General features: G+C 45.8%; 5 protein-coding genes across 6 annotated transcripts in view; 2 read left to right on the forward strand and 3 right to left on the reverse strand.

Moving 5' to 3' along the window:
* The window catches only part of LOC118771377 (nectin-4-like), a 10,366-nt gene extending 8,804 nt beyond the window's left edge, over nt 1-1,562 (forward strand). Inside the window, exon 11 of the mRNA XM_036519355.1 lies at nt 579-1,562. Within this exon, the coding sequence (XP_036375248.1) occupies nt 579-782 (204 nt within the window). The 3' untranslated portion in view covers nt 783-1,562. The remainder of the gene's footprint in view (nt 1-578) is intronic.
* A 1,949-nt stretch (nt 1,563-3,511) lies between these two features.
* LOC118770913 (zinc finger protein 24-like) lies at nt 3,512-5,770 on the reverse strand. Its single transcript, XM_036518681.1, has 3 exons — nt 5,386-5,770; nt 5,031-5,158; nt 3,512-4,935 (listed from the first exon to the last, which is right to left on the reverse strand). Exons 1-3 carry the CDS (start codon nt 5,618-5,620, stop codon nt 3,736-3,738), a joined length of 1,563 nt encoding a protein of 520 aa, XP_036374574.1. The 5' UTR covers nt 5,621-5,770; the 3' UTR covers nt 3,512-3,735.
* A 544-nt stretch (nt 5,771-6,314) lies between these two features.
* On the reverse strand, nt 6,315-9,109 carry LOC118771454 (fibrous sheath CABYR-binding protein-like). Its single transcript, XM_036519463.1, has 4 exons — nt 8,827-9,109; nt 8,551-8,654; nt 7,580-8,455; nt 6,315-6,350 (listed from the first exon to the last, which is right to left on the reverse strand). The coding sequence occupies exons 1-4, from the start codon at nt 9,017-9,019 to the stop codon at nt 6,315-6,317; spliced, it is 1,209 nt and encodes a 402-aa protein (XP_036375356.1). The 5' UTR covers nt 9,020-9,109.
* A 1,450-nt stretch (nt 9,110-10,559) lies between these two features.
* LOC118770914 lies at nt 10,560-17,920 on the reverse strand. 2 transcript variants are annotated; one of them, XM_036518682.1, is made up of 4 exons: nt 17,580-17,920; nt 16,787-16,914; nt 15,900-16,691; nt 10,560-10,718 (listed from the first exon to the last, which is right to left on the reverse strand). In XM_036518682.1, exons 1-4 carry the CDS (start codon nt 17,800-17,802, stop codon nt 10,602-10,604), a joined length of 1,260 nt encoding a protein of 419 aa, XP_036374575.1. In that variant the 5' UTR covers nt 17,803-17,920; the 3' UTR covers nt 10,560-10,601. The 2 variants fall into 2 exon arrangements, with proteins under 2 accessions (XP_036374575.1, XP_036374576.1); XM_036518683.1 differs by lacking the exons at nt 15,900-16,691; nt 16,787-16,914; nt 17,580-17,920 and adding an exon at nt 11,624-11,803 and having other exon boundaries at nt 10,560-11,528.
* A 932-nt stretch (nt 17,921-18,852) lies between these two features.
* si:dkeyp-68b7.12 (rho GTPase-activating protein 30) overlaps nt 18,853-20,000 on the forward strand; it is a 10,573-nt gene continuing 9,425 nt past the window's right edge. Inside the window, exons 1-2 of the mRNA XM_036519464.1 lie at nt 18,853-18,912; nt 19,486-19,662. Coding sequence (XP_036375357.1) covers nt 19,575-19,662 — 88 coding nt within the window. The 5' untranslated portion in view covers nt 18,853-18,912; nt 19,486-19,574. The remainder of the gene's footprint in view (nt 18,913-19,485; nt 19,663-20,000) is intronic.

Here is a 20,000-nt window from a genome sequence, read left to right on the forward strand (position 1 = left end):
ACCTTGTGTGTGAGAGTGTGTGTGTGAGAGAGGTGTGTGTGTGTGAGTGTGTGTGAGAGGTGTGTGTGTGCGTGTGTGTGTGTGTGTGAGTGTGTGTGTGAGAGAGGTGTGTGTGTGTGTGTGTGTGAGAGTGTGTGTGTGAGAGAGGTGTGTGTGTGTATGTGTGTGTGTGTGTGTGTGTGAGAGTGTGTGTGTGAGAGAGGTGTGTGTGTGTGTGTGTGTGTGTGTGTGTGTGTGTGTGTGTGTGTGTGTGTGTGTGCACTCAGGCAGGCCCGTGGGAGAGAGTGAGTGCGAGTGTGTGGATGCATGTGTTTGTGTGCACGTGTGTGTGTGTGTGTGTGTGTGTGTGTGTGTGTGTGTGTGTGTGTGTGTGAGAGAGTGAGTGCGAGTGTGTGGATGCATGTGTTTGTGTGCACGTGTGTGTGTACACACCTCTAAATGTTTGGTGGCACTAGAGGTGATCCCACTGTTCTTTTCTGGCCAAATTTTATCACTGTCAAAAATGTCAGCTTTGAGAGGCAGAGAGTTCATTCAGAAAAAGAGGAATATTCAGTGTTGTCTCTCCCTGCCTCCCTCAGAACCCTGGGCTCCCCCCGGTGTGGGACACTGCGGGGGCGGGACCGGGCGAGAGGGGGAGGGAGGATCAGGACGAAGGCGACGAGGCCGACAGCTCTTACATTTCTGAAGCCCTTTCCAACCACTTCTACCCCAGCAACGGCGTTCTGCGGCCCAAACCTCACTCCAACGCCATCCTAATCCACCCCAGGGGACAGATAGTGTAGAGGACAACGAAGCCCCATCTCCACCCTAAACACAACAGACAATCCCCATCCTCCACAGCCAAAACCCAACAGCCAATCATTATCCTTCCCCCTAATCCCAGTACTCTCCTCCTCTGTCGTTGGAGTGAGATTACGAACAGACCTTCCTTTCCTATAGCGGCCTGCGTAAGCGCTTTCCGGGCAGCTTGAGCATCACACGCAGAATCCCAGGAGGTGCAGAGGTCGCTGTCCAATCATGGCCCAGCAGCAGCTTCTCATCTGGACTGCATTCAATCTGCAGAACACGGCATAGCGGGCATCATGGGAGATGAGATTTTTCAGTGTGTCTGTGGAGCTCTGGACTCCACCTCCCATCAGCCATTTTGCCAAACATGTGACTCTTTGCCAGGTGCGTTCCCTGCCCAGCGGCTGCGGTGTGCGTGTCTGAGAATGACCCTGGCGCCACGGCAACAGCCCTCGCACTGCAGAAAAAGGAAGCAAAGTATAGTAAAGATGGATGTTTGCATGTGAACAGTGAATATTCTTATCAAAAGTCAAAAGTGCAGCTTATGACATACAATTTAAACTGGTTATTAAATCTTAAGATATAGTTCACACAGAAAAACATCTGATGTCTCAGCAAATGTGGGTGGTTTTCAGGAGTAAAACCCAGACCACTGTAGCAGCTTTGGGTTCAGTCCTCTTATGATGTTTATAAAAGTAAATATCTGTACTGTGTGCGGTATTACAATAGGCAGTTATTTTGTGATGTTTACTTGCATTATTTGTGATATAACAATTATATTTTTGATAAAGATCAGTGTATGTCAAGTATGAATTTCTTTGGATTGTGTCCGTTAAAGTCACATTAACATGTCTGACACCATACTGTTTCTGTGTCGGGTGCAGAGGGTTAGTGGAGGGTTAACGTAGGGTTAGCAGGAGGTTAGCAGAGGGGTAGCAGAGGGTTAGCAGGGCTGAGTGTGTGTGTGTGTGGTTTAGTGTGTGTGTGTGTGTGTTGTGTGGTTTAGTGTGTGTGTGTGTGTGTTGTGTGTGTGTGTTTGTGGTTTAGTGTGTGTGTGTGTGTGTGTGGTTTAGTGTGTGTGTGTGTGTTGTGTGTGTGTGTGTGTGTGTGTGTGTGTGTGTGTGTGGTTTAGTGTGTGTGTGTGTGTGGTTTAGTGTGTGTGTGTGTGGTTTAGTATGTGTGTGTGTGTGGTTTAGCTTCAGGGCCGCAGCTGAACACAGCTTCAGGGCCGCAAAACCGCAGTAAAACACAGCTTCAGGGCCGCAAAACCGCAGTAAAACACAGCTTCAGGGCCGCATACAGGGAGAAAACCGCAGTAAAACACAGCTTCAGGGCCGCAAAACCGCAGTAAAACACAGCTTCAGGGCCGCATACAGGGAGAAAACCGCAGTAAAACACAGCTTCAGGGCCGCATACAGGGAGAAAACCGCAGTAAAACACAGCTTCAGGGCCGCATACAGGGAGAAAACCGCTGTAAAACACAGCTTCAGGGCCGCATACAGGGAGAAAACCGCAGTAAAACACAGCTTCAGGGCCGTGCCAGAAGAGCAGGCGTGGAAACTGTCAGCGCGATACACCACCAGCGGTGTTCACAAGGTTCTGAAGCAATGATGACTAAAAGTTTTACATTTTTAAAGTAGAAAGTTTTTATTATACATACAAAAGTATTCACACTGTGCTAGAGATAGTAACACACAACGCTGCCTGTAGATGGTGTTTGTCTCAGAGGTGAAAGGTCACCAGCATGTTCGGTGATGTGCGGCCAATGCTCAGGTAATGTCCCTGTCAGTCCTACGCTGCAAACTGCAAACACCAGGGGGCGCTGAGATACAGATTCCCTCGGATATGAACTCACTCTGGTATCTGTGATTACTGCTCTGCTCATATGTAGTAGGGCAAGAGGCCTATTGTAACTACGGAAATCATTTTATTCCTTACACCATTTCAGCTGTCTCCATGGTGACACAGGTATGTGTATTTTTTCTTCAGTATACAGGCTATAATAACTGATCTGATTGTCCAGTAAAAGTTGAGTGTCTCACCCTCGGGGTGAGTGACAGTCTCTCATCTCTGTTCTGTATATTTGGTGTTTTATTGCCACAACTGTGACATGATGGTCAGCTTGTTCTGAATGTGAAATGAAAGCACTTTTAGAAGTGAGTGAGTAGCACCTGATGAGACCAGTTACACAAAATTCTTTTGCACTTTGGGTTTGGACTCCACAAATGCTTTGCCAAATTTCTTGTAAATATTTCATTTTCAATGACATACAATGTGATGTCTATACATTCAACACTGTTGAATGTTTTTATGAGACTGTTGCTGTTGGACCAAAATGTGAGTGACTTTTCTGAGGCAGTTCCTTCCTGTGTGCGCTGTACTGTATAGTGACATAACTTTGCTTAGTGAAACTCATTCTACAAACAGCACAGCTGTAAAAATTCACTCGAGTCCTTTACACTGTTATGTTATAATAATTATATACTTCTTATATACTTCTTTTCCCAGAGCCATCATTTTATTGACTTTTACCCACAAAAATTCACTTAGTTTTAAAATGAGTTTACAAAGTAAACTGGAGATGCAAAATCACAGGCCTTTGATGCATTCAGTCCTGCAGGCCTGAGGGTTCTCTTTCAGTTAGGGACAGACTCACACTCGCTCCATGTGGTGAGTGCACTTCCTGTCCAAATGATGACTTCAATTAAACAATTCAGAGCTGTGGAAGAGTGAAAACCAGCCAACAGTTTCTCTCAGTTCTGGAGCTAACCTGTAGTCTGGAAATGCATAATACCACCACTGTCAGAAGACAGAGACTAAAGCACTTACTTTAATCCTTTTCCTGCGCAAACTCAGACCTGTCAAAATGATACTGAAACAGAAAAACACTCACAAGCCAATAACATCCGAAAGATGCAGACCACAGACTGACCTCACCCCAATGTCAGTTTACTTTCTGCTGTGAACTCTCAGGTGTGTTTTGAGACTGCTCGACTGAGCAAAACGCTTCCCACACTGAGTGCACACGAATGGTTTCTCTCCTGTATGAATTCGCTGGTGTGTTTTAAGACTAGATTTCTGGGCAAAACTCATCCCACAGTGTACACAAATGAATGGTTTCTCTCCAGTGTGAATTCGCTGATGTGTTATAAGGTTACATCTGAGACTGAAACGCTTCCCACACTGTATACAGCTGTATGGTTTCTCTCCTGTGTGACTTCGCTGGTGTAATTTAAGGTGACTACAGCGATCAAAACTCTTCCCACAATGCATACAGCTGAACTTTTTCTCTCTGATGCCAGCTCTCCAATGACTTATCTTCCTTACTGCGTTTACTGTGCTGCTGCTCAGAGTATATCCACCCTCATACTGAGCGTCTGAGCTCAGCTCAGCTGCACTCTCCCTGACTCTCATTAGTTTTGCTGAGGGTCCGTGTAGCTGCTGCCTGGCCTGTAATGTCTGACTCTCTCTCTTCACTGAGGGCAGACGTCTCTCTCTGGTTTGACCCTGTTGTATTTCACTAATCAGTGATCCTGTTTCTTCACTCTGCAGATACCGTGTCTCTACCTCCTCATTTCTGGGTGCTGAACTCAACAGAGTGACTTGTGGTTGGGCAGCAAGAGATTCTAAAGAGCAGAGACTGTTAGCAGAAGCTGCATCTGCAGCAGGGGCATGCTGAAGCTCTGTGTGAACCGGCAGACTCTGTGAGTATTGCTCTGTAGCATTATCACAAACTGGATCATCAGTCTCTATGTCACTGTCGCCTGGTGTGAAGGAAGTCCACAGCTGACCGTCTCTCTCGTACGTTACATACTCAGAGTCCAGATTGTTCAGTCTTCCTACACTGTGTTCACATCCTGTCTGACTGAGTCTCTGGGCTACATGCTCTTCCTCTTGCTCCGCCTTCACCACAAACTCCAGTCCACTGAGGTCTTCCTCCTCTGGATCTTCTGCAGGTGTGGGCTGTGTCACCTGTTCTTCTGCAGGTGTGGGCTGGGTTACATGCTTTTTTGGGTGTTCTGCGGGTGTGGGCTGTGCTACTTGCTCCTCAGCAGGTGTGGGCTGTGGGTCCCTGCTCCACAAGTTGTCTTCCAGTCTCTCCTCCTTGATAAGTAGTGATTCAGGCGTGTTCTCCTCTGTGTCTGCAGACTGTAACAGAGGAGTGAGGTGATCACTCTCAATGGCCCAGAACTGAGGCCTCCAGCTCTAAAACACAGTCTGACAAACAGCACAGGTGAACTGACCTCCTCCCTCATGACGGACTGCAGAGGAGTGCTCTCCTCTTCCACAGCGGTGGACTCTCCATCTCTCCACACACCAAAGCTCCACTCCTGCTCAAACTCTCTCTCTACAGGGGACGTACATTCCTCCCCTGAGAACAGTGGCAGAGGAAGCATATATTCTTAATTATTTCACAGTTTTCAGCTTAAATAACTGAAATGAATAAATGTACTCAAGGACAGCTCTGGCTACATCCTATCAAAACAGATTCTTCATCTTGATTAGAGAATGTAAACACCGAGTTAAAATAAATGAATGGGAAATTTGCTGCATATTTTCAGTAAAAACATCATTCATATTAATTAATTGATCACAAACCTGAACTCAGCTCGAGGCCCCCAGGTGTCACCCTGGGTCGTCTCGCGGCCCGCAGCTCGCGCTCCATCAGCTTCAGTTTGGTCTTCAGCGCTTCGTTCTCCTTCTGGTATCGGTACATTTCCAATCGCAGCACCGCGCAGCTGCCGTCCACCAGCTTGCTGATTTCTGCCACCGCCGCTTTCGCTAATACCTCCATAATGGAGGCCAGCTGTTTTGGAAAAGAATCGCACCTCATTGTAATTTCTTTGAAGCTGAACCGAACACCAGAGTCTATTTTGGCGTTTTATGCATCAGTTATGTATAACTCCGGCCGCCCGACGCTGAATTCACTTCCGCACAGCTGATGGGACGGTGTGGTGACGGAGCGGATTACCGTAAACTCTGGAAACAGAGCGCAGCTGAAGGCTGCTGGTGTCCAACGGTGCGCCTCACACACGCCGCTGCGCGGAAGAACGATGTGCGTGAATAATATTTAGCGAAACTACACCCAGTATTCCGTGCAATAAGCCGAGGCTCGGAATGATGTTCGTGCTTCTTCGTGTACAGACCCAGCTGGATTTTTCCGTTCCTGTGCCTTTCCGCTACTGAACACAGAATGTAACGCGCAAACAGGGGTGGCATACCGTAAGCGGTATTCAATGATCTGACGTGACAAATAAATAAAAGATGTGGGTTAACACTGGCTTTTGGAGCGCCGCTCCAGTCAACAGTTTGCAGGAGCATTGCAGGAAAAACACTTTTCTTCCAATGACAACAAAACATTTTTATTCCTAAAACAAGAAACAGACATGCATAAATAGCACTGATCAAATGTAATGGCACTGAAAGCACATTGGTCTAATAAAATGAGTTCCAACAATATCAGATGATTGTTTAACCATCATACAAAGTCCATTTTGGCACTGGAGACATTTACATGTGACTTCTTGTCAAACGGTACTGACCTCGGGGTTCAGGCGGTTAAGCTAAAAAGAAAAACGCCGCGCTGTTTACAGTCGCAATGTGAAAATGTCCGATCACAGGCGCTCTTTACACTATTCTCTGCCCAGCAGCAATCATAACCCTTTACTCCCGTGATCTTTTCCGCTCATGATCTTTACTGTCAGTGCGCTTTGAGTCAATGCAGCACGCAGTTTCCAGCTTGCCGTGAGTACACAGTCTCTAAGCTAAACCCGGTGCGAATAAGCCTGGCTACATTTGCAACCAACACATTACAATCTGAAAGTGAAAAATCCGCACTTTAACTGTTGCTAGGTTACTAACTACACGCCCATGATCCGTACTGAAAGCTGAAGAGCTATTCGACAACTCCTTAAAGAAGAATCACCACCTGCCTGGCTCGCGTTCTTTTAAAGTACAGTTCAGATAATTACATCAAGTGATTACAGAGAGTGTTATCATTACTGAGGGTTGACTCAGGCTAAACGATCTGTTATTAAGCTGCAAACAGGCCATGGCCACCTTCTGTAACCCTGTTCCGTTTAAAATGATATTATGTGTGCATGATGTCACTGCAGCTATGCATGTGGGCTTCAGAAATCCTCAAACAGCCTTGTCCTATTCATATGAAACATTAGAGAAAATATTAAGTAACAGAAATGAGGTTAATTCAAAGGTACTGACATCAGGACTGCAAAGTTTTTGTTCTCTTTAAGCTTTGCACATGTTGCTATTATCTGCTGCAATGTTGCCATTTCTGTCCAGGGCGGCTCATTTCTGCTGTCACTGTGGTGCGAGCCGAGAGGGTTTCACTCTCAGGTGTTCTGTCAGAGAGCAGCTGTGCACCCTCTCTATACAGGTACTGCACGCAGTGAAACGGCGTCTCTCCAGTGTGGATCTTCTGGTGTGATTTCAGACTGGATCTCTGGGTAAAAGACTTCCCACACTGCATGCAACGGAAAGGTTTCATTCCGCTGTGAACTATGGCATGCCGTATAAGATTACTCTGCTTGGAAAACCTCTTCCCACACTCAGCACAGCTGTACGGTTTCTCGCCCGTGTGACTACGGTGATGCTCCTTGAGATGACTGAAACGAGTGAAACTCTTCCCGCAATATGCGCAACAGAACCGTCTCTCTCCTGTGAACGCTCGATAGCTCTTCCTTTTCTTTTCCATGTTGAAACTGTTGCCGCTCAGAGAATATCCACTCTCATACTGAGTGTCTGAGCTCAGCTCAGCTGCACTCTCCCTGACTCTCATTAGTTTTGCTGAGGGTCCGTGTAGCTGCTGCCTGGCCTGTAATGTCTGACTCTCTCTCTTCACTGAGGGCAGAAGTCTCTCTCTGGTTTGACCCTGTTGTATTTCACTAATCAGTGATCCTGTTTCTTCACTCTGCAGATACCGTGTCTCTACCTCCTCATTTCTGGGTGCTGAACTCAACAGAGTGACTTGTGGTTGGGCAGCAAGAGATTCTAAAGAGCAGAGACTGTTAGCAGAAGCTGCATCTGCAGCAGGGGCATGCTGAAGCTCTGTGTGAACCGGCAGACTCTGTGAGTATTGCTCTGTAGCATTATCACAAACTGGATCATCAGTCTCTATGTCACTGTCGCCTGGTGTGAAGGAAGTCCACAGCTGACCGTCTCTCTCGTACGTTACATACTCAGAGTCCAGATTGTTCAGTCTTCCTACACTGTGTTCACATCCTGTCTGACTGAGTCTCTGGGCTACATGCTCTTCCTCTTGCTCCACCTTCACCACAAACTCCAGTCCACTGAGGTCTTCCTCACTGTGTCCACACCTGCGCTTCTCACTGAGCTCCTCTGGATCTTCTGCAGGTGTGGGCTGTGTCACCTGTTCTTCTGCAGGTGTGGGCTGGGTTACATGCTTTTTTGGGTGTTCTGCAGGTGTGGGCTGTGTGACCTGCTCTGCTGGACCTTCTGAATGTGGGGGCTTTTTCTCCTCTGGATCTTCTGCAGGTGTGGGCTGTGTCACCTGTTCTTCTGCAGGTGTGGGCTGTGCTACTTGCTCCTCAGCAGGTGTGGGCTGTGGGTCCCTGCTCCACAAGTTGTCTTCCAGTCTCTCCTCCTTGATAAGTAGTGATTCAGGCGTGTTCTCCTCTGTGTCTGCAGACTGTAACAGAGGAGTGAGGTGATCACTCTCAATGGCCCAGAACTGAGGCCTCCAGCTCTAAAACACAGTCTGACAAACAGCACAGGTGAACTGACCTCCTCCCTCATGACGGACTGCAGAGGAGTGCTCTCCTCTTCCACAGCGGTGGCCTCTCCATCTCTCCACACACCAAAGCTCCACCCCTGCCCAAACACTCTCTCTACAGGGGGTGTATGTTCATTGCAAACATTGGGGGAACAAGCAGAAATATCAATAACAAAGATTATTAGACTAACAATAATGATACATTTCAATAATAATACATTTCCATTTATTGGTACTAATAATAATGTAACACACACACACAAAACAGGCAGCGGACCGCCCCGCACCTGCTTTTCTCCGCCGCGTCCTGATAATCTCCCTCTCCAAGACGTGCAGTTTCCTCTTCAGCGCCTCGATCTCCCTCTGACTTTGCGACATTTCCAAACGGACACGTCTGCTAATTTCAGCCACTGCCGCTTTACCCAATATCTCCATGATGGACACCAATTGTGTCTGAAAAGTAACATTTTTGATGGACATTTTTAATGACGATATCAAAACCTGTGTTAAAAATCCCTGTACGGACAGTTAGGGAGACCGAAATGACAAAGACGTCAGTTTGTCGCCTGGTCTTGCTGAGCTCCCCGTCGCTGATCAGCTGCACGGTCTATTTCCGCAAGCGGAGTGAACGAATCACCGTAAACATTAGAAAATAATCGCACCCAAATGATGACTTGGCGACAGGACTGTTCTGAACCCCGGAAAGGTCCGTCCTCATGCACCCGACTGGTTTACCTTCATATATTCACGACACATTACTCGCGTGCACAACACAATAGCTTGTTTCCATGACAGCTGCAGTACAGCTTAATAACGCATCTGCAAGAGCTCCTTCCCTCTTAACCCCATACACGGATGACCAACTGCTGCTGTACTTCGTGCCTACAGAATGCTCCACGCGGGAAAGACAGCAGTCAGTTATGATTATCAATATTGCCCGTCCATGATAACAGACTTCGTGACTTATTCAACCGAGAAGCAGGAGTGTGAAAGTGGATAAAGAAATTAGTAAAGATATTACTTCGCAGACGATTGATATGTCTTCATAACGTGATTACTTTGCTATGTACAAATATGTGACTAGCATCATTACAAAGCTCCGGTTCCGCTCTTTCTTGTGATATGTATGTCCATATCTATGCAGTGATGAGTTCAGGAGTAATTCAAACAAGAGTAATGGGTGTGGAGATGGATGCAGAGCTGTATGCAGATTGTAACTATGATTAAATCTGATGTAAATTCAAAATTATTTTTCTCGCCAACAGTTTGAGGCATAGACAAGCAACTAGCATCCTTAGCGATGAATACTTCGCGAGCAATTCAACCGAGAAGAAGGGATGTGAATTTGGACCTAGGCTGCGTCTGTCGGGCTGTAAGACATTTTTAGTGACAATTGCAAGTGACAAATAATTTTTTAAAGATTTTTCCAGAGACCCCCCAACATTTTGCTGTTGAGGCTTTCAGGGGGTCTCAAGTGTCAATCAAGGGGTCTCGGACACCCGAGACCCCCTGTTTTTCGCACCCTGGGTGTGGGAGATTGTAGGGGTGGAGAAGATATGCTAAAGATTTGCTTTTTTCTAAAGGTTCAAGGCAAGGGTGAATGTTGCAGTAAATGTGAAATTCATAAAAATTTGACCCAAAATACAAAGGACACCATGGATCAGCATTAGGGCTACAGCAGACTTCTAGTGATAGTATCATGTCTTTCACTTACTGTACTAGAAATTAAATGCATCTGCAGACTTTTTGTTGTACTATAGTATACCTCAGCTGTCATGAGGCATATTGCAGCATTTCAGATTTATTTGTTTGGTATTACAATATGTACTGTAAACTTGACTTTTTTGCAATGCAGCACTAATCTATGCAAAAACAGGATACAGCAACACATAATACATGCATTTTACAATGCTTCAAGTTGTTTCTGTTTTTAGTCCATTGTACTTTGAGTGACACAGTAGTCTTGCTGGGAGAGAGCATTTGCTATAGTTATGGCAGCACAAGTCACTTTTGGGTGAATTATGAAGTGTTTTGGTGGTTGTAGTGCATATTGCATGAAAGATTAACTGATGTGATGCTCCTTGAGATGACTGAAACGAGTGAAACTCTTCCCGCAATATGCGCAACAGAACCGTCTCTCTCCTGTGAACGCTCGATAGCTCTTCCTTTTCTTTTCCATGTTGAAACTGTTGCCACTCAGAGAATATCCACCCTCATACTGAGTGTCTGAGCTCAGCTCAGCTGCACTCTCCCTGACTCTCATTAGTTTTGCTGAGGGTCCGTGCAGCTGCTGCCTGGCCTGTAATGTCTGACTCTCTCTCTTCACTGAGGGCAGACGTCTCTCTCTGGTTTGACCCTGTTGTATTTCACTAATCAGTGATCCTGTTTCTTCACTCTGCAGATACCGTGTCTCTACCTCCTCATTTCTGGGTGCTGAACTCAACAGAGTGACTTGTGGTTGGGCAGCAAGAGATTCTAAAGAGCAGAGACTGTTAGCAGAAGCTTCGTCTGCAGCAGGGGCATGCTGAAGCTCTGTGTGAACCGGCAGACTCTGTGAGTATTGCTCTGTAGCATTATCACAAACTGGATCATCAGTCTCTATGTCACTGTCGCCTGGTGTGAAGGAAGTCCACAGCTGACCGTCTCTCTCGTACGTTACATACTCAGAGTCCAGATTGTTCAGTTTTCCTACACTGTGTTCACATCCTGTCTGACTGAGTCTCTGGGCTACATGCTCTTCCTCTTGCTCCGCCTTCACCACAAACTCCAGTCCACTGAGGTCTTCCTCCTCTGGATCTTCTGCAGGTGTGGGCTGTGTCACCTGTTCTTCTGCAGGTGTGGGCTGTGTCACCTGTTCTTCTGCAGGTGTGGGCTGTGCTACTTGCTCCTCAGCAGGTGTGGGCTGTGGGTCCCTGCTCCACAAGTTGTCTTCCAGTCTCTCCTCCTTGATAAGTAGTGATTCAGGCGTGTTCTCCTCTGTGTCTGCAGACTGTAACAGAGGAGTGAGGTGATCACTCTCAATGGCCCAGAACTGAGGCCTCCAGCTCTAAAACACAGTCTGACAAACAGCACAGGTGAACTGACCTCCTCCCTCATGACGGACTGCAGAGGAGTGCTCTCCTCTTCCACAGCGGTGGACTCTCCATCTCTCCACACACCAAAGCTCCACTCCTGCTCAAACTCTCTCTCTACAAGGCGTTTTCCCACTAAGGGATGTAACATAATGGTTAACACTTGAGGAATCTGTGAGCAAACTAAAACAATTTAAACAATTGATCTAATGTATTACTAACTAGGCTACATGAGCATAACTACATCTGCACAAAAACAGGTTGTGGTTCAAATTACCACTTGAAATATTTGTCCTTAGTTTTGAAGGACAAATGTAAGGAAGTGCTAAGTTCTCTACAAAGTCACAGGAATAGCATATCCCAAATGATGGGTTCTGCATGCTGATGTGTCAAAGGGATGACCTAAAGCAAATACAGTGAATGAAAAAAAAAAAAAAAAAAAATATATATATATATATATATATTAAATTCACCAAAAACTTGAACTCCAACAGATCGAGTGTTGACAGAACTCTCTCGCGCTGCTTTTCCCTTTTCCCGTCCACGCGCTGTCCTTAGCTCGCGCTCCATCAGCTTCAGCGAAGAGTTTGCCGATTTCTCCTACCGCTGAGTTTGTTAATGTTTCCATAACGGTGGCTATTTGGGTGCGGAGATGAACATCAGGCGACTCCACAGCACCGCGGAAGGTCTGGAGTGCAATAAAGTAAAATATTCTGTAACTTTTCCTCCGGCCAGCTGACTGCGCGGCGGCCATGTCAATCAGCAGCCGCGACCTCGCGTTACTCAGACCGAGCATCCTGCACGACACTTTCTTTCCGGACATTTTAGGGGACTGTTGTGACACAATAATTTACCGTAAAGACCCAGATCCAAGCGCAAATGTTTTATGTTTGTCATGACACATATGCTTGCGTTAATATTATTTTTATTACAGGTCACAAATGATACACTGAAATAAATTACAAAAATCAACTGTATATACATACATAGTTAAACTATTTAAAACGAAGAGTCAGAAACTACTTCTTGTTTCCTCCATGGAGTGGCAGTGGAGGCAAAACGGTGACAGGATCTTCCTTGAACACTCAATAACGAATGCATACTCTTAATCAATCAAACCTGGGACATTCCGCGGGATATGGAGCAGACCGGCAGAGGAGAGATCAGTGCGGTACACTAAATTACTCCTAACTCCTCATAACGGTCAAAGGACACATCTCTTATTTGCTTTGGACTTAGGACCCAAACTTGAGGAGAATCAGGGGAACGTCAGAGATGTCTCAGAGTTAGGAGCTCTGATTCTGTGCAATATTTCTCATGAATGTATGAGTTCACTTGTTAATCACATGGGCGCATCTCTGTGCGCCACAGAACACTGCGAACCCCTGTTTATTCCGAGAGGAACACTCCGAAATTCAGCACAACACAGGCGGAACCTGACCCTGCAGAGACTCGCCCCAGTGCTGCCATCTAGTGAGGAACACTCCGAAATTCAGCACAACACAGGCGGAACCTGACCCTGCAGAGACTCGCCCCACTGCTGCCATCTAGTGGTACAGTTTAACACCATTCCTGATACAAACAGACTTGCAATTACAAGATACTTTGAACAAAACTCCTAAAATATGGCATATGCCAACACTTACACCCATAAGTCACTTTGAATCACATTTAATAGGTAGTATGACAGCATTCCGTTCCTCTCCTCTGTCTATCCAATAGTGTCTTTGCAGGCTACTGTACCAAAATCCTTTCCCTGAAAGTATGTATCTTATAAGGTGTTTTTTTCTGGAATTACCTTTTCCATTTGACAGCATACTGACATGTATCACAGATATTTTAACTCAGTGCTTCATAACTCTGTCTGTGAAAACTGAGTGTTTCTCATGGTCACGTTAATCAGAGTAACTCTTTCCAGAATTCATGCAGTTAGCTCTAGTCTACCCTTATCTCTGTAATCTGTCTTCCTCTCTATCCGTCTCTATCTAGCTAATCTATCCCTATATTCTAAAAAAAAAGCACTCTACACTAGTTTAGCACTTAACAGTATCTTACTGATCTCTTCTAATACTTCTCGATAACTACTCTTAGCATTGTGATGCGCTTATTTGGAAGTCACTCTGGATAAGAGCGTCTGCTAAATGCTGTAATGTAATGTAATGTAGTTTTGAATTGAATTCTCTGGTTTCGGGGCATTTGCACTGCAAGTTCAATGGTGTTCACAACATCACTGAAAGGACCTCTGACTCTGTTCCTGCTGCTGCTGGCAGCCCTCCGTGCCTTTTATGACTGGAGGACTCGTCTCCAATCTAACAGAGCCCATGAGGAGCAGAGACTTCAGAGCCATACTGAGGTAAAAAGTTATAAAAAATTATATTATATTACATTATTTTCTTATCAGATGCTCTTATTCTGAGGCATTTTCATATTCTGTATTTTACACCCCTTCATGCAGCAATCTCCATCTTGCACCCTACCCAGGGTAACACAGCGGTGCCCTGACAAATCCAGCAGTTCCGTTTAGGAACTGCCCCTTACAGCTACACCACACATCTCTCACTGACAGGATTCATTCAGCTCATATACTGACCACGTTATTTATCAAACTGGCATGCCATTTACGCTGTGATCATTGTACGTATTTTCACAGAATATGTTAACAATGGCTGAATATGCATGTGATTTACAATTTCAATATTTCTAATTAATAACCAAGGGCCTACTAAAATGAGCAATGTGTAGTAATTTTCATCCCAAGGAAGGAACAGGGGTGCAGAAATGTGGGTTCACAATGGCACCTCTTTTTGAAATCTATGCATGTGCTGCAATCTTCTTCCTCTTCAGGTGTAACACACCTTGCAAAGAATAAATTATAACTGACCATCTCATGAAATCTTCTGCGGTGACGAGAGACAGGTTTAGGTGGAGAAGCGTAACCCTGGCTTCAGTCAAAGAGGTACAATGCAGGAGAGGATCCATTCTAAATTACAATCACAATTATTCACAAGGTACATTACTTACATACTTATTCATAGAACACTAATAGTCATAAAACAAGACAGACATGTAGCATTAATAGAATGAAATAATGAAATAAGGACGATGGTGACATCAAAAGATTGCTTAGCTATTGCTGAAATGGTATTTTGGCTCTGTGGTCACTTCCACACCATTTTCTGAAGAATCCATCTGCAAATGGTCTCTGCTCACTTTCTGCCACGTATCCTCCAAGCACAGTCATGAGAATGTTGTGAGAACATATATACAATTTATTTAGGTAATTACAAAATGTACACTTATGTAACCTTATAATTACAAAATGTTCAGAAATATATGCAACCCTTAACTACAATTCTAAGGCATTTTACGTGACTGACATTTTTCACAAACTATTCCTACTGGTTTAGAAAAGCAAGGGTTGTTCAGCTAAGAATGGCTGCAACAAGGCCTTGCTTTCCTATTCACCCACACATGCACCATTCAGGCGTAACTCCACATAATTCTCACACTTCTGTATAATAACCAATGTTTATATCTGCTTATGGCTGTTGTGCAGTTGGAAGCTGAATTATTTTTGTCATGCGTACAAACTCATAAAATACTAGTCACAAACATTTCTGAAATGAAACACTGTAAATCTGTTAATAATTTTGCAAATATCTCTACATGGTTCACACTTTCCAAATTTAAGAGAAAGAAAGGGGCAAAACTGTTTTAATAGCCTTAAATAAACCCAATCCAAGTAAATTCTGACAGCTGCTCAATATTCTCTCTTGTGTTTTTCCATGACTATTGTCAGCAAATTATTTCCTTGTTCAAACTAGTTTATTTCTGCTATGAATTCTCTGGTGAGCTTTAAGAGTACTTAACTGTGAGAAACTCTTCGAACATTCACTACAACTGTATGGTTTCAATCCTGTGTGAACCCTCTGGTGCACAACAAGATTATGCTGGTGAGTGAAACTCTTCCCACAATGTGTGCAGTGGTATGGTCTCTCGCCTGTATGAATTCTCTGGTGAGCTCTAAGATTAGATCCCTGAGCAAATCTTTTCCCACACTGTATGCAAACAAATGGTTTATTCCCACTATGAACACTCTCGTGTTTTACAAGATTACCTCTGAGACTGAAACTCTTCCCGCACTGTGTACAGCTATACGGTCTCTCTCCCGTATGACATCGCTGATGTTTTTTAAGATAACAGGAATGAGAGAAACTTTTTCCACAATATGTACAACTGAACCGCTTTTCTCCTGAACCAGCCCTCCTTAAGGCAATCTTTTTTTCCATGTTGAAACTGTTGCCACTCAGAGAATATCCACCCTCATACTGAGTGTCTGAGCTCAGCTCAGCTGCACTCTCCCTGACTCTCATTAGTTTTGCTGAGGGTCCGTGTAGCTGCTGCCTGGCCTGTAATGTCTGACTCTCTCTCTTCACTGAGGGCAGAAGTCTCTCTCTGTGCTCAGCCTGCTGTGTGGGAACCATGTCTGACCTGAGCTCTTCACTGCAATCAGAGTGCTTCTCAAACACCTTATCAAATATGTGAGCACTTGGTCTTCCAAAAGAGCAGAGACTGTTAGCAGAAGCTTCGTCTGCAGCAGGGGCATGCTGAAGCTCTGTGTGAACCGGCAGACTCTGTGAGTATTGCTCTGTAGCATTATCACAAACTGGATCATCAGTCTCTATGTCACTGTCGCCTGGTGTGAAGGAAGTCCACAGCTGACCGTCTCTCTCGTACGTTACATACTCAGAGTCCAGATTGTTCAGTCTTCCTGCACTGTGTTCACATCCTGTCTGACTGAGTCTCTGGGCTACATGCTCTTCCTCTTGCTCCGCCTTCACCACAAACTCCAGTCCACTGAGGTCTTCCTCCTCTGGATCTTCTGCAGGTGTGGGCTGTGTCACCTGTTCTTCTGCAGGTGTGGGCTGGGTTACATGCTTTTTTGGGTGTTCTGCAGGTGTGGGCTGTGCTACTTGCTCCTCAGCAGGTGTGGGCTGTGGGTCCCTGCTCCACAAGTTGTCTTCCAGTCTCTCCTCCTTGATAAGTAGTGATTCAGGCGTGTTCTCCTCTGTGTCTGCAGACTGTAACAGAGGAGTGAGGTGATCACTCTCAATGGCCCAGAACTGAGGCCTCCAGCTCTAAAACACAGTCTGACAAACAGCACAGGTGAACTGACCTCCTCCCTCATGACGGACTGCAGAGGAGTGCTCTCCTCTTCCACAGCGGTGGACTCTCCATCTCTCCACACACCAAAGCTCCACTCCTGCCCAAACTCTCTCTCTACAGGGGACGTACATTCCTCCCCTGAGAAGGAGGAAAAGGAGCTGGGGTTTTACACAGTTTACAATTTTAATAACTGTAAAATTATTACAATTATTAATACCCCCACCTTGCCATTTTAAGGCAAACCACACACCAGCTGAGGTGGATTTTATTCTGTGAAGTTTACCTAATTACTTTAATTATGTTAATTTGAATATTTTTGCTTCCCAGTAAACTTGCTAATCACTTGTTTACGACGGACATGTAGATGAGACTCACTGCCCATTGGCGGTGCTTACTTAAAGTACCGAGCTTATTATTATTTTATTCGATTCAATTTTATTTGTATAGCGGTTCTTATAAGAGATTTTTCGACATTATGTGGAAATACTTAACGATCACTGGGCAGATGTGCTGATGTTTAAATAACTCAGAAAACGGTCACCTCATTTTTGAACAAACTTGGCAGTTAAATCAGAATCGGAACATTTGGAAATAATGCCACAAACAGGACAGTCCGCGAGTTATGAAAAGTGTAGAAATGTGACATGCAATAGGAAACCAATGTGCAAATACGTCTTTGTTTAGATTTCCTATTAACAGGTTGTCAGCAAACAAGACACATTTTTCATGTGAAATGAAAACGTTTCGGAGCCCAGTTTAAAGCTGTCCCTCTGAGCTGCGCTCTCACGCTGACATGCCCTCACCTGGCAGACGTGCGCGGCCGCGCAGCTCGCACTCCAGCCGCCACAGTTTGCGCTTCAGCGCTTCGATCTCTCTCTGACTCTGAGACATTTCCAAGCGCAAAAGTGCGGTGCCATCCTCTACAAGCTTGCTAATTTCGGCCACCGTTGCCTGAGCTAATATCTCCAGGATGGGGGATAACTGTGTTTGAAAAGTAGAGCACTGCGATTTCTTCCGCTGCGACATCACTGTGTCTTTTTTCGAACAGCGACGCTTTACAGATTTCACGTAAAACAAAAGGGTCAGCGCACAAATTAATTATAAATTTGACGCTGTTCAGACGCCAGACAAATTCTCTGCTACGTTATGCGGCGGGCAGAGGAACTGTACACGGTCTACGTCCGGGCTACTGCGGAGATATTACCGTAAACACCCTATAACACTGGCGCTCCTGGTTGCGCTGTCACGTTGGTGCATATGGGCATAGCGGAGTGTGGGCATCCATTGCGCGGGGCACAAGACCGTGCAGCAACATTTGGGTATTTAGTGTTGGATCGCAACGGTATCTTATGCAGTCATTCGAGAGTAAGAATTATGCGCGTATGAGACTCCAGACGGACGGACACAGGAATAATGCACAGAAAAGTAGGTTCAAGCTTTTTGCGGAACACAGAACTGTGGCAATTACTCCAGAAACTACATCTAAACTAAAGCTTACACTTCGAATTATTATAGCACACTACAAATTATACTTATTGCACTGAAGCATATGGTCTTGCATATCACTTCTATAATATACTGAGGAATGAGGCCCGTTGGCTGTTCTCAGACTGCTGCTCCTCGCTGTTTCTTCCGTCTCCACTCTGACGGAGTCAGACAAATTAATAATGTACAGGCAATTAGACAGACAGACTGAGATTTGCTATATGGCAGAAAAGGAGAATAAAGCACCATATGGAAAGAAAAGTGAAAGAAAAAGTAAAGAGTGGGAACAAAAACAGCAGCAGTGAAAAGGAAGAACATTTAAAATCATCTGCTTCAGTTATGGATTATGAGAGTGCGGTATCGTTTGATTAATTTTTATTTTTTGTTTTTGTCAAAACAGAAATTGCAGAAAAGCGCAGGACTGCGTCCCTCCAGTGTGAGAAGCTTCCTGGTCAGATGCCTCGAGACCAGGGCCCCCAGCCTCCACACGGCTCACCAACCAAGACCAGCTTTCAACCTAACGAGTCATCTCAAGAGCAAGATACCACAGAGAGAGAGAGAGAGAGAGAGAGAGACTCAGGAAGCCAGCAGGGGAAGTTGGGTGGTTTTTTGCGTCATCGCTGCTGCTGCTGGTGCCGGTGCAAAAAGAAGGTAAGAACACTCTTCTTTCACTCTTTCCGTTCTCGTCCTTTCTCCTCCCGAACTCCTCTCGAACCCTGTGCAGTACCGGGGTGTGGTGGGGGTGGCTGGGGGGGTGCTGTGCAGCAGGAGTTTGAGTGCCAGGACAGGGGGTGTTTCCAAGGCTCGACGTTGAAAGCGAGGCCTTCGGTCTCAGAACAGCTAAGATTGACTTCCGCTGTGGAGGAGAGAGAGTAGGCCGTGCAGTAGGGTGGAGGAACCAGGACGGAACCGAAGCAGAACCGGGGGGTCTGAAACCAACACCCCCCATCAGGCAATTGCACAAACCCCGGTGTCCCGCTGAGCTGGGGGGAGGGGGGGCACTCGGGGGCCACGAAACAGGACGGACCGTGATTAAGGGTGTGGCCTGTTTCTTTTTCAAATCTGTCATGAGGTGAGCTGGGGGAGGCACTGGGGAATCAGGCCTCCGCTGATCTGGGTCCAGCTGCGCATGAGGGTGTGGGGAGGTGCTTCTGTAGCCCAGCAGAAAGTCTGAAATCCAGCTGTATGGCCTCAATCACAGTCCAATCACTACTGTCCTTCCAGAGCCAATCAGCACAGGAGAAAGCGTCCAGCCACACTGCAGCACAGCACAGCGCACACTTCACCCAGAGCGATTGATGTGAGAGAGAGACATGAGGAGAGGACGCAGGAAAGGGGGCAGCAGGGACAAGGTGTTCGGCTGTGACCTGCTGGAGCACCTGGCAGCCTCCTGCCAGGACAGTGAGTACCGCTGACCACACGAGACTGTGCCTCACTGCCATCGATCCCTCCCGCTCTGCGCGTACCTCACTCACTCTACACACAGTCATTAAATAACATTTAATGTAAACTACTGCGTTACTGTGGTTATTAACCTCAGACTGCACCAGGTTAAACATCGTGTCACCTTCCAGTTCTATCTACTGCAACACCCTGAAATGGCAGTGATGTCATTTCATATTAATGATAATCTGTATGTATATATGGTGGCAGTGTAGCATAGTGGTTAAGGAGCAGGGCTCATAACTGAAAGGTTGCCAGCTTGATTCCCCACAGGGGCACTGCTGCTGTACCCTTGG

The sequence above is a fragment of the Megalops cyprinoides genome, chromosome 24, assembly GCF_013368585.1.
Source record: "Megalops cyprinoides isolate fMegCyp1 chromosome 24, fMegCyp1.pri, whole genome shotgun sequence".
Lineage (NCBI taxonomy): Eukaryota > Metazoa > Chordata > Actinopteri > Elopiformes > Megalopidae > Megalops > Megalops cyprinoides.

What these genes read in the sequence shown, in the direction of transcription:
- LOC118771454 (XM_036519463.1), bottom strand. Translation starts at nt 9,019, where the DNA reads ATGTCCATCAAAAATGTTACTTTTCAGACACAATTGGTGTCCATCATG. An exon ending in GACGCGGCGGAGAAAAGCAG is followed by an intron (nt 8,655 to 8,826) that starts GTGCGGGGCGGT and finishes CACCCCCTGTAG; the next exon opens with AGAGAGTGTTTGGGCAGGGG. An exon ending in AGTCCGTCATGAGGGAGGAG is followed by an intron (nt 8,456 to 8,550) that starts GTCAGTTCACCT and finishes CCTCTGTTACAG; the next exon opens with TCTGCAGACACAGAGGAGAA.
- LOC118770913 (XM_036518681.1), bottom strand. Translation starts at nt 5,620, where the DNA reads ATGAGGTGCGATTCTTTTCCAAAACAGCTGGCCTCCATTATGGAGGTA. An exon ending in GGGCCTCGAGCTGAGTTCAG is followed by an intron (nt 5,159 to 5,385) that starts GTTTGTGATCAA and finishes CACTGTTCTCAG; the next exon opens with GGGAGGAATGTACGTCCCCT. An exon ending in AGTCCGTCATGAGGGAGGAG is followed by an intron (nt 4,936 to 5,030) that starts GTCAGTTCACCT and finishes CCTCTGTTACAG; the next exon opens with TCTGCAGACACAGAGGAGAA.
- LOC118770914 (XM_036518682.1), bottom strand. Translation starts at nt 17,802, where the DNA reads ATGTCGCAGCGGAAGAAATCGCAGTGCTCTACTTTTCAAACACAGTTA. An exon ending in CGGCCGCGCACGTCTGCCAG is followed by an intron (nt 16,915 to 17,579) that starts GTGAGGGCATGT and finishes CCTCCTTCTCAG; the next exon opens with GGGAGGAATGTACGTCCCCT. An exon ending in AGTCCGTCATGAGGGAGGAG is followed by an intron (nt 16,692 to 16,786) that starts GTCAGTTCACCT and finishes CCTCTGTTACAG; the next exon opens with TCTGCAGACACAGAGGAGAA.